The following is a 13685-nucleotide window of genomic DNA, read 5'->3' as shown; positions in this document are numbered from 1 at the left end:
TCTTATACGATTTTTTATGGACAAAATGTTATTTTGCTATTTTAGACAACTTGTAAGTGGGACAAAATGTTGTGTTGTGGTTTAGTGAGGGACAAGAATTTCATTTTTTTTGTCTTGTCATGTGCCTCTGCCTACAGTTCATCCTGTCCTTGAAACAATTTACAAATCAAACGTTGTACAATTGGAGTTGTCTTGTATTGTCCTTTAATTTTTAGCAGATTAAACACACCCTTAGAATAAAGAAGTCAATATAAAAAAATGTGTAAATAAAATATCGTAGAAGTAGTACAAATAGAACATAACCCCTGATAAAATATGCAATTGTTGAGTCATGAGGGAAACCTAGAAGAGCATCACATTAAGCTTAAAGTAACCATTATAAGTAGTTTGTACCCCATATATTAATCTGAAAGTATTAAAACATTAGGTACATGAGTTATGTGATTTATGTGAGGTCAAATATCAAGTTATCCATCCAATGTGAAACTTCTAAATTACACATTATATACATCAACAATCACCCCTTCATGTGTGAATTTTTTCCATTCATCTAGGTATACTTCCTCTCAAAGGAAATATTTTTCATCCACATACACAATCAGCGTCATTGTCTCAACACCAACGGGACACGACACCTAACTACCATTGTCAGAAAGAGTTCTGATACAACGAGTCAGTCGAACCATCAACTCTGATAACATTATTGGATCATGGAGTCTAGGGGATTGCACATTAGAGTTTAGGTATCCACACAAGTGTAATTGAACATCACATCCTCACACAAAATCTTAACACATTAAGTGTATAGGTTCTCTCAATTATATGATGATGATCAATATCCATTTGTCATTCAATATTGGGCTCTTACTTATGCTTGATATACCAAAAATCCCCCATTAAGTGTGAGCCTATCCGTTCATCTAAGTATGTTTCCCTCACGTAAAAACTTTTTCATTTACACTCTCTTACAACGTTGTTGGCACAACATCAACAAGATACACCACTTGACCACCATTATTATGAAAACACTATATACGAGGAGTCGGTGGGACCATCAATATATATGAGGAGTCAGTGGTGTAATGCCCCAAAATGCTTTTAGGATTGCCGACTGACCCCACAAACCAACACAAGTTTTTTCAACGTATTTTGTCCTCACTTGCACACTTTCCCGGAAACTTCCTAGGTCACCCATCCCAAAATTGCTCTAAGTCAAACACGCTTAACTATGTAGTTCTTATGGTTTGGGCTACTGAAAAGTAGATTCATCTTGTTGATATAGGTAGTACCAAACAATTCTTATTAGCCATCCTTCAACCATGCAGTCTCATACATGCACGACTTTAGGAACCCTCTCATTTCGATGTGATTCAGTTTTGCCTAGAAACTGTCCGGAGCCGGACCACTCCCCGCCCTCATCAACCTCGAGCTTTACATGCCCACCAAACAGAAGCGTTATAGGTGGGACCATCAACATATACGTTTGTTGAGCCATGAGAGGATCTCAGGGTATTATAACATTCAACTTAGAGCAACCACACGAGTAGCTTGAATACCACGTCTTAACACAAATCCTCAATATGTTAAGTATATGTGTCATCTTGATATACGAACACTAAAACATAAATTTATACTTTCCAAACAATAACAACCTATAACATGAATAAAAAAAATACATCTAATACTAATGTCATTTAGATGCATCATCACCAATAGTGCAATAACTTAATCATATTACAATATTAATTCAAAAGGTCAGATTCACATGTTTAAAATTTTAAATTTGTAACCAAAACTAAATCGCTTTGAAATTGGTCGAGTTGGTTAGGCTCTAACCCAAAATAGAAGAATCAAAGCCCTGACAAGTACCATGAACCCCTTATTTTAATCAAACAATAAAAACTAAATGCATTTGAGGATTAGTTATTTAGCGGATATGAACAAATTTAATTTCTTGTGTCTTTCTAAATATACTTATAGTAAATTATCTTAATATGATTGACAAAATAAATTATAGTTTTACTTTTTTATTAATTTCAAATAAATAAATAAATATGATAATCATTCAAAATATAAATTATATTAGGATTCCTTTTCTACATACTACCACAAAGAGGGGTACTGAGTTCCCGTCTGTCTTCATATTTTTAACTTGTTTGTTTTTGTTTTATAATATTTATGTTATCTAAACTTGTTTAAATTTCACTTTTTATATTCAATTTATATGTTTTTATAATTAAAATAGGATTTCTTGTCAAAAAAAAATTAAAATTAGGATTTGACAAAAAAAACCGTATTAAGGGAAAATTCGTAAAAAAAAAAAGAAGACAAAATCGTTACAAAAAATTGTTTAATAATTAAAATAGGTAGTTAAACTTTTTAGTTTCTTATAGTTATCATATAAATTTTTAGTTATTTAAATTTAAAAAGAATTGAGTTGTCCAATATATTATTATCGAGTGAGGGTGCGCAAAATGGAAGAGAATGAAACAAAACAAAAATTAAAAAAACAGTTTTATAATAATGAACTTTTTTTTTTTTTGAAGAAATCAAAATGAAATATATTATTACCAGGTGGCAATTAATCTAGCACAAGGCGTGCCAGAAAAACGCCACAAAAAGTACAAGATACAACAAAGAGTCATTAGTTCAGAAACAAAACATTAGCCAATGCCCACACAAACAAAGGGATTTTGGCACCAAAAATAAAAATTATAATTAAAAGCCTTGAAATTATAATAATGAACTTTAGAGTTGTCATTACATAGACATTTATGTGATGACTGAATTAATTGTTTTATTTTTTTTCGACAAAAAGAATTAATTAACTTGTTTTATGTGATGACTGAATTAATTGTTTTATGAGAAATGATACTATTGACTTTAAAATGACAGGATAATTTATTGAAAATAAAAGAAATGACGAAATAAAACAGAATAAACCTAGCTAGCACATGCCCAATGCTAGGAATTTCTTTTAGAAAATTTATTGTAATTAACATTTTTTCATGAAAAATCATTGTAATTAACATACAATTTCATTGTGTACAAAATCAGAGTAAAAAACATCACAATATCAATTAATTACGACCATAATGTAACCAAAAAAAATTAATTACGACCATAATCATTAACCATGTTAGTCTTTAGTTAAAACTATGTTTTTTTTTTTAACAAACAAAAATGAAATATATTACCAACTGATTTGATTTACCCTACACAAGACATGCAAAGAATGAACCAAACAAAAATATTTACGGTCTATACAAGAACAAGGGCCTAATGGAAAAAAAGGCACCCACCTAAAAACAAAGCAACTTACATGTGGACACCCATACAAAGGAGAGGGTGTTTCCACCAATCATGATAACTTAAGCTAAAATTAGCCTTTTTAGATTTCAACCATAAAGAATTCATTTTAACTTTTTCAGCTAAAACAGAAGGAGCAGACACCGTACTTTGAAATACACGATTATTCATTTCCTTCTAGATAGCCCAAACCGTAGCAAACCAGATAACTCTCAAATATGAACGAGTATCTAGAGGCAAACCCGGTAAACCTGTAAACTGGTTGAAATGATGTCGAATATCACCTGAGGAGACTGAAGAGATACCCAGCCATTGCCAAAATGGTACCATAGAGAACCAAAGATATGACATCCCAAAAACAAATGATATGCCGTTTCTATATATCCACACCCTGACACACAAGCCGTTTCAGTAATTTGGAGAACTCGCCTCCGTAATAGATTGTCTTTTGTAGGAATTCTGTTTCTTAGTAGGCGCCACACAAATAGAGACACCTTTGATGGAATAAGCTTATGCCATACATCATCTACCAAACTCCTATCCACTTGAACGTCATTGCTAGTAATGAAGCGGCAAGCTTCTCGCACAGAATATCCATGAACAGGGTCTAGCAACCACCTCTAGTTATCAGAAACATTATCCTGCAAAACAACATTATGAACCAACACAGAACACTCCTTCACACTCTCCTCCTCCCAAGCCAACAACCGGCGGCGCCACACCCAAATGTTATTCATGTATTTCACCGCCAAATCAAAAAGGTGGGGAAATTTGAACCACAACGGTATTCCCCCTACCCAATTGTCATACCAAAATAATGTATTCGTTCCATCTCCCAACACCCTACGAATATTCTCATCAAACCACCTCCCGTGTTTAATTGATTGTGATTTACTGACTTACAAAATTTTCTTTTGAGATATAAATACCAAACCAAACTTAATCCATAGACAAGACACAAATGTGAAATATTTTTTTACTACGAACACTACAAAAATGAAACACATGAATAACATTATCCATCCTTCACAAAAAAAAAAATAACATTATCCATCTCCGTATTTTTCATTTAAAAAATACCTTTTATATTTTCATTTTATATTAAAATAATATTTATGATGGCCGAGTTGTAAAGGTTCGTCATTTTCGTTAAAATTTATGCGATATACAATGCATACAAACAAACAAAAGAAATGCCGTCTATTATTTTATTTAAAACTAATCAAAAGGAAGACGCAAAAGGGAAATATCTTTACCACAAAAACGAAACACAAGAATAACACTATCTATTGCCGTATTTTACATCAAATGCCTTTTATATTACGTCTAATTATATTAATGTCATATTTATTTAAAACTAATTCAAAGGAAGACCCTAAAGGGAAATACCTTTTACTACGAAAACGAAATACAAGAACAACACTATCTACCACCGTATTATACATGAAATGCCTTTTATATTACACTTTTATATTGATATTATATTTATTTAAAACTAATTCAAAGGAAGACGCAAAAGGGAAATACCTTTTACTACGAAATCGAAATACAAGAACAACACTATCTACCACCGTATTATACATGAAATGCCTTTTAAATTACGCTTTTATATTGATATTATATTTATTTACAACTAATTCAAAGGAAGACGTAAAAGGAAAATACCTTTTACTACGAAAACGAAACACAAGAATAACACTATTTACCCGCCGTATTTTACATCAACAATGCCTTTTATATTACGTCTTTATTTTAAAATCATCATAATCATAATAGTCGAGTTGCAAAGGTTCATGATTCTAATTTTTTGAAGAAAGGTTCATGATTCTCGTTAAAATTCCTTCTTCTATACATTGTACAGGGACAAAAACAAGCAAAAGAAATATGGTCAATTATTTCATTTAATTTTTTTTCGTTTTTTCGTGATAAAACGGTCAAATTTACATTTGACGAGAAAAATAATGCGGTCAATTGATATTTAATTAATATCCAAAACATTTATATTCTTTTAGTCATTGGCGTTATTTAATATCCAAAGCAAAATAAAATGTTATTTTATTCGTTTGATTCAATAGATGTGAAGACGAGAATCTCTAAAAGTGGGTTCCTTTAATTTCATTTTGTCTCATCGTCATTTATTTTACTTTAGACCTTAGTTAGTGCATCTCAATATTTCTAGAATTCTTTTATAAAAAAAAAACAATAATTCTAGAACCCTTTATCAAAAAAAAGAAAAAATTCTAGAACACACGTCACATTAAGAAATGGAGTTTTTGCTTTGTTTTTCTTCTCATATATCTATTTCTAAATAAAAGAGTCCCGTGCAAGAATCTAAATTCCAGAAGTATTGTTTTATGATTTTATCACTCTATTGACCTTTTTTTTTCTCTCTCTTTGTTCTCTGTTTAGAAGTTATGGTATTTTTTGTCACTTTTATTCATTTCCATAAGCTTTGGATTCATGGATTTTGATCAATCCAATAACAATAAAACTTCTTCTTCTTCTTCTTCTTCTTCTTCTTCTTCTTCTTCTTCTTCTTCTTCTTCTTCTTCTTCTTCTTCTTTTCATTTTCGTTTCTTTCTCTTTGGCTTTTATTGCTGGGATTGGGAATTTCTAACTGCTCTTTTACTTTTCAGTTTTTCATCCTAAACTTTTTTCAATTCCTTGTTACCATATTAAACATACCCCTTTTTCTTTATTTATTTTCCTTTTGTTCATACAAAAACTTTATAAGGAAAAATAAGTATATATAGTTACATACAATTTTTTCTTTATTTTTCCTTTTATAAATACATAAATACATAAGTCTAGATTATTTGTTTTTCATTTGACCAAATAAACAAAGTAGAATTTGTGAAGTAGGTGAAGGGTAGATCGGGAAGAAGAAAATGTCTAAGAGGTTGGCAGCAGCACCATTTTTGACCAAGACCTATGAGATGATTGATGATCCTCTCACAAATGATGTGATTTCTTGGGGTGAAAATGGCAACACTTTTGTTGTGGTGAAACAAGTTGAATTTTCAAGGGATTTGCTTCCAAAATATTTCAAGCACAACAATTTCTCAAGCTTTGTTCGTCAACTTAACACCTATGTAAGTGTCTTGTTCCATCTTTTATGGTTTTATTTTCTGCTACTTTCATATTTGTTTGAATCATTTGTCATGTTGTATTGTTGTATATTCTTTTCTAATTTGTGTATAATTAATTTAATTATTTTTGTCTATTAGTTTGATGAATGTATATCTTAAACAATGTTTATTATCAATAGATCACAATTTTTTCATGTCATATCATTAATATCAGACTAGTTTTAAAACCGATAAAAGGACCGGCATGTCAAATGTTTATTGTCTGATTTTAGACCAAATACATTTGACTTTTTTAATCATTTTGATTATATTTTGTACAGTGAGTATTTTCTATGTTCAATATGTTGAACTCATATTAGTATTGATGGTGGATCACTTAGGAACGGGTTAAGTTAATGTCCATTATTAAGTCAAAACTCTTATTGTAAATTTGAATTGCTTAAGAAGTTGATAGATAGAGCGTTTATTAGTTTATGCTTAATGGAATAATTAAACGTATAAGAATTTAGAAGACTTTATTACATATGAATTGGTAAATTTATTTGAGTGTGGGGTAGGGGCTAGAATTTTACGTGGAACTTCCAATTGAAGGATCATAATAATATTGGCATGTACGTTGAATGAAAATTAGAGTGGGTTTCACATTACGTAGGATAGAATTGGTTGCTTTGAATTTGTCTTTTGTTTGTTGAAATATCGTTATTTGAGAAATGTTTTTGAATCCTTTTCACACCAAATGTTTTGTTTTTATTTTTTACGTAGTGTTTTGCTATTTCTTGGTAATTTACTCCACATGTGTCTGCTTAAAAAAACAATTATAAAATATGAAAATGTTTTATTACTTTTATGTGTGGTAAAAAAACACGTGTTGCTTATGCTATATACCTTTTTTTTTCTTTTCTTTTTGAAAGATAGTGCTATAGAACTTTTGGTAGGTGGATGGATGAATTGAAAGTATTTATATACACTTTTCACCTTTTCGATATTTTATTTTTCTTCTCATTTGTCAAATTTTTTTCTCTCACTTTTTTTTTGACTTTTTTTTCTTTTTTCGACAAATGTTTAAAAAAATGTAAAATATTACATAAGTAATGTATTTTATAGCCGCATGTAGACTAGATTATTGTAAATATACATTAATGGTTTTTATGGAAGAAAAAGAAAAAAAACTTACGTTATCTCATTTAATAAATGAATTTGATTTGATCTATTAGTAACTATTTGATTATTTCAAATGTCAAACAATAGTTGACTTAAAAAATAGTCTATAATTTTTGTTTGATTGTCTTGTCTTGTATTTGTACGAACGGGGTTGGTACTTGGTCGTCAAAATCTACAATCACGAAATACTCTATAATTTATATATTTTTTTTTTTGACTGGACTATAATTTTAGTCTTGTTTAATTAATTGCTATGTAACGGGAAATGGAGGCAGTGGTAGTTGCACCACCACTCTACCAACTTATCCGGAAGTTGTTCAAAAATATTTTATTCACAAAGCAGTACTTTGAATTTAATTAAATTTTGTTAATTAATGTTTGATAAATTTTTTGTTTTTTGAAGGATAATGTTTAATAAGTTAGTTCTATCTTTTGAGTGGGATAAATACAAATAAATATATAAATTAATATGTAATTCATTTGTTAACTACTTTCTACTTCATGAGTCATAAAAAATAATTTTTTCTACTTAATTTTAATTGTGGTCTTTTGCCAAATAAATCCATTTTTGGTTGGTTCCCCGTTTTTTAATTTACCTTCAATTAATTTAATTAGAATAATAGTTAATAATTTATTCTTTCAAAGATGACATTTAAGAGAGAGATCAGTATATACTTTAGTCCTTGGTATGGAAGATCTTAGCTCTTAGAGAGCACTCACAGTGATTTTTATCTATTTGAAACATTATATCTAAGTCGTGTTTTTTTACCACAAAAAATAATTACTATAGTTATTCTATAAGTAAAGAAAAAGATATAAAAACAATCAATTAGAATAACATGCTCTTTTTTACGTGAAAATTTATTTTATCCTTTTAAATTAATTAAACTATTAAATCGATTAAAGGGAGTTTCTATGATACATTTAATAATTAAAATGCATCGGCAAACATGTTTTTAAATCAATAAAGTTACAATGAAATAAAGAATTATCTGTTTTTTTTTTGAAGGAAAAATAAAGAATTATCTGTTGGTTTTTATGTTTTTTATAATTTCAAATGACAGAAAATTAATTTATTTAAAAAAAAAATTTAACTATTAGTTTAACGAGAATGTATTGTCGAAATTGTCTTGATCAAAAGGTTGATAAACTTGAGGATTAAGAAAGGATGTGGCTTTCTTAAGGATATGTGTTTTTAAATTGTTAGTTATTCTTTACAATAAAGTGTGCAAAAAGGTGCATATGAAGTGCTTTTTTCTACTTACATCATGAAAATTTTCGGTTACACCTAAATTTCATTAAAGCTTGTTGATAAATTAAAATTGTCCTTGTGTATATAACATTTCAAAACCCTGTTTTTATCTCTCACTCTAAAATTTTATTTATTCTCACAAATATTTTTGGATGTGTGACTAATTTCAATAATTTTATTAGTGATGAGTTTTTTTTGTTCTTCTTAATTTTTTTTTGTCGCATTGTGTTTGAAAATTGTTCACGATTTCATGTTTTTTCTACAATTTTAAAGGTATAGTGTATACACTAACGTAAATTATATCTACATGACTTATGTAAACTCAGTTTACGTACACTACCGCAAACTCATTTTATATGACATATGCTACTGAGTGTACATACACTCACATTTTTTTCTTCCAATTTAGTGGTTTACGTAAATTAAGTTGTTTGTAGTGTATCTAATTTGGTTTTACATACAAGTACGTAAACATAATTTACATACACTATTGTAAACTTACATGGTTTACTCGTAGATTCAGATTATTGAATAGTACAATGAATTATTTAACTTTATCATAAGGGTAGTTTACTTATTTCGGTGTGTAATTAGGTGTTTTTCGGGTGTGACTAGAAAAATCCGCATAAAGTTGGTGAATATTTCCGATAGTCTTTTTAAATAAAGTATATAAAGACTAAAATTCAGATGATACATAATCACAGATAATGAGTTGGGTTATATCCTATTATCATTTTGAGGTCGATAACAATACACACAAAATATTAGGAGTCATATTGTATGTTATCAAAATGAAATTCAAATTCTAATAATCAAATTAATTTCTGCTACTAATGTTTGAATGTCAATAATATTGTGAGATTCACAGTCTTTAATGTCATTCGATTCTAAAAAAAAATAAAAAATTGTAAAATTGTTTACCAAATCGACTTTAATTATAGGTGGTTTCTGAGATGACTAATCGAATCACATGATAACTAGTCTTTGGTGTGAATTATAAATTCATTGGAAGTTGTTGTAAGTCCCTAACATGCAATATGATATTATTAAGTATTAGTTTTCTTAGAAAAAAACCTCAATGCTACTTGCTACTTATTATATGCTTGCTGAAGATAAATGAGTAAATAAATTTGCTAGCTTTAAATGTACTAATCTTGAATTTCAATTTCTCAGGGGTTCCGGAAAGCTGCTGCCGACAAATGGGAATTCGCCCAAGAGAATTTTAAGAGAGGGGAGACCGAGCTGCTTCCGACAATCAAGCGTCGGAAGACCCAGTCCCCCGCTGCTGTAAGATCTGTTGGAGTTGGCGGGAATTCACCTTCGCACTCTGGTGCTGCTGAAGATATGGGATCAACTTCGACCGGATCGGTGGACCGATCAGACTTATCCATCGAGAACAAAAGACTCAAAATGGATAATGAAAAATTAACCAGTGAACTGGCACTCGTGAAGAAAAAGTGTGAAGAATTGCTTGCTTATCTTCAGGGTGATCTCAACATCGGGGCACTTGCAAAGAAAAAGTGTGAAGAATTGCTTGCTTATCTTCAGGGCGGTCTCAACATCGGGGCTGATGAAATTAACCGTATCCTTGGCAAAGGAACGAATGGGTCCAGCCATGATACGGATGATGATGATGACAATGTGGTACGTCGTGAATGCGGAAAGGGTATGAGACTGTTTGGGGTTTGGCTGAAGGAAGAAGAGGGGAAAGACAAGGTGGAGATTGACACTGCCAAGGGTAGTTGCCACAAGAGAGGGCGTGAAGACCCAATTGATGGTGCCAACAATGAGTTCAAGGCTGTTGTCTAGGACATGTGGTAAGGTTATTGTTATAGACTTTTTTGAGAACTTTTTAGTTTACTTTGGTCAATGTTAAGAAGTGCATGGAATTATACAAATTTCGTAGTTGTTTGGATATTTTGTAGTTTGGTTTTGGTGGTACATTTTAAAAGTGTATGACTTTTACACAGCTATGATCGGATCAGTTTTATTGATCTGCTTGTAGGAATTATTTTCCTAGTTTTTTTTTGGCAATGAAGACGATGTTTTGAAATGGCTATGTAGTTGCGATATGTGTTGTGTGAATCATTTATCGTTGTCGTCTGATTGTCATCAAAGAGTTATGATTTGATCAGAAGACTTAATTCTTTAAGTTTTAAGGTTGAGTACGATATGTTTCCAAAAAATTAAAAACATCGTATTTTCAATGATTGTTTTTTTACTATACGAGTGCAACCAAAAAAAAACAATATTCAAAGCGAACAAATCTTTGTCAACTTAGAAAATAAAACTATTTGCTCAAATTGTTATTCAACGGTCTAAAAGCAACATGCTATGTCAAACAGTTTATAAGGAAAATTAAAAATGTCTTGCTAGTCTTCCTCCTTAAGTAATAAAATTGTGTAAGTTGTATAGTCAATTCTTGAAAAGTTTACAAAATACCCTTTTCAATATTTTTATATTTTTGGTTTTTTAACAAGAGTTTGTTTGTTTGACCTTATCTACCTGTATAAATTTTGTGAAATAGTTTGGAGTAACTTAAAAAAATAGTCTATGACACTTTTCATAAACCTTTTTCAACTGAATTTCATAAGTTCTTCAAAATACTTTATGAAAACATTTTTTTCTGTCTCAAGATGGCTTATTAAACAATATATAGTATATAACAATTAATTTAAATTTATATTTTTCTATAAAATTTACTTATGTATGTGTATGCATAAGCACCTTCTATGATGAACGCTTGTGCTCGTAGCTATAAATAAGTTGTTTATCAAATAGAGTTAAAGTGCTCGTTTATTAGCAAGATCTATTTTTTAGAGTCTCGTTTTTCATATTTTATGTAAACCGATAAAAGGTGGTTCAATTTAATTTATAAAAAATGATGACTAGAGTATATGGAGTGGAATTAATTCAGGGTGAAACAAGTTCCTATCAAAGGCAGGAAAAAAATACGAATAAGTTCCTATCAATGAAGGTGACAGTCGAGGAATTCGGACAAACTATCTATTCCTTGGCAACATTGCAGTCCTGTGCTTTTAATTTGGTATGGTAAGGTTGAAAAATTAATTCTAACCTTAATTATTTGGTCGCACGAGTTATCAAAAGAAAAACATTTTCTAAATGACTCATTTTTGGATGCCCAAATGGGGGTAGAGGCTAGGATATTCTTGGAGAAGCATATTGAGGACCAAATCATTTATGCATGAGGAAGTCTAGTGTGGTCACAATACTTCTTTTTAAAGGAACGTCACAGGTACTTAGACACGTATAATACATACTCCCTCCGGTCACATTTATAAGCAAAAAACAATTTTTTAGGTACATTGAATAACTAACGTATCTAACATATAAATGTGACCGGATACATTAATTATTCAATGAACCTAAAAAAATGTTTTTTGCTTATAAATGTGACAAGAGGGAGTATCTTTTATGGTGTGTAGTGGACGATGGATGGTTATGGATTTTGTTTTTAATAGTCGTTCGCGATAAAGTTTGTTTTAGGTAATGTAGTTTGTTTTGATGGTTGTTGTCTACATGAGTGTTGAAGGCAGAGTTTGGTTAGGTGTTGTGTATTGGTATCTTTTATGGTGTGTTTTTAGCGTTCCGTCTATTTACGACGCCTGTTGTTTGTAGTGTCTGATTCGGTCTCTGTTCGTCTCGAGTGGAGATTTGGTTTTTCTAATAAAATTTGCGGTTAAAAAAAAATACATATCTTTTGATTTTTTTTAATAAAAAAATGCATGTTATTTAATTCTTTTATCTTTATAACTTTGATCAAGTTGTGAGTATGTTCAAATACTTGTAGCCAACTACGTATTTACTATTAATGCACTCAAACTCAATGCATCATTCGTGTATGGATCGAGTTTCATGATTTCATCTATCCAAATACCAAAATGATCAATCAACTCCAAGTCACTCGGGTTGTAGGAATAATCCTGCTAGTATTCATTTTTAGGAATAGATTCTCTAATTTAACTACTTGGTCTTTACTATTCGATAACTTTACTGATTTTAGTGTGTTTAGGATGGAGATTAAGGATTAAAATAAATTAGTTAGATGATAAGGAAAGTTTGGGTAGGAGAGAGACACAAAATCAAAATCATCAAATGTATACTCGTAATGAGATTAAGACTCATGATTGTGACAATGCACTAGACTTCAAGAATTAGTATAAGATATGTATGAAGTTAATATTCACAAACAAATAAAAAAATAACTAACATTTTCTTTTAATAAATTAATCTTCATGCTTGTTTTATATTTTGCTTAGTTAAAGGATTTTGTGGGGCATTTACAATGGTCTTTTGATAGGCAAACAACATGAATTTCACTAAATCATTGTACAAAGAGATTCTCACTGCCATAAAAATGATTGAAGATGGTGTGAATGTTTTACATGTAATAAATTAATCTTCATGCTTTGTTTTATATTTTGCTTAGTTAAAGGATTTTGTGGGGCATTTACAATGGTCTTTTGATAGGCAAACAACATGAATTTCACTAAATCATTGTACAAAGAGATTCTCAATGCCATAAAAATGATTGAAGATGGTGTGAATGTTTTACATGTTTTTCATCATTTGTTTTTCCAGGTTAAGGTGTTTTTTTTTAAGAGGCTAAAATTCCAGGTTAAGGTGTTATGTCATCTATTGTTTAGTTTTCGTTGTCAACATGTTTCTAGTTGATTTAATCAAGTGGTTGACCCTGTCAAGTATGGTCTTAGTCAATCTATTCCTTTAAGGATGTTTAATTTAATTTTGGATTTTCTGCACTTACTCATCTTAGAGGATTAATCTTGTATTTATTTTTCTAAAAGTTTCTAAGTTGCTTTAAACATTTGACTCCTTTTGTTCACAAAAAAAAG

At 30.2% G+C, this 13685-nt stretch overlaps 1 protein-coding gene across 1 annotated transcript; it reads left to right on the top strand.

Moving 5' to 3' along the window:
• Positions 1 to 5649: 5649 nt before the first annotated feature.
• LOC146901035 (heat shock factor protein HSF24-like) lies at positions 5650 to 10864 on the top strand. Its single transcript, XM_085734235.1, has 2 exons — positions 5650 to 6401; positions 9985 to 10864. The coding sequence occupies exons 1-2, from the start codon at positions 6198 to 6200 to the stop codon at positions 10618 to 10620; spliced, it is 840 nt and encodes a 279-aa protein (XP_085590361.1). The 5' UTR covers positions 5650 to 6197; the 3' UTR covers positions 10621 to 10864.
• Positions 10865 to 13685: the final 2821 nt, after the last annotated feature.

The sequence above is a fragment of the Medicago sativa genome, chromosome 8, assembly GCF_051527215.1.
Source record: "Medicago sativa cultivar Bolivia chromosome 8, Bolivia_mono, whole genome shotgun sequence".
NCBI lineage: Eukaryota > Viridiplantae > Streptophyta > Magnoliopsida > Fabales > Fabaceae > Medicago > Medicago sativa.
The sequence above is the reverse complement of the archived record's forward strand: the minus strand, read 5'-3'. Positions and strand labels throughout refer to the sequence as shown.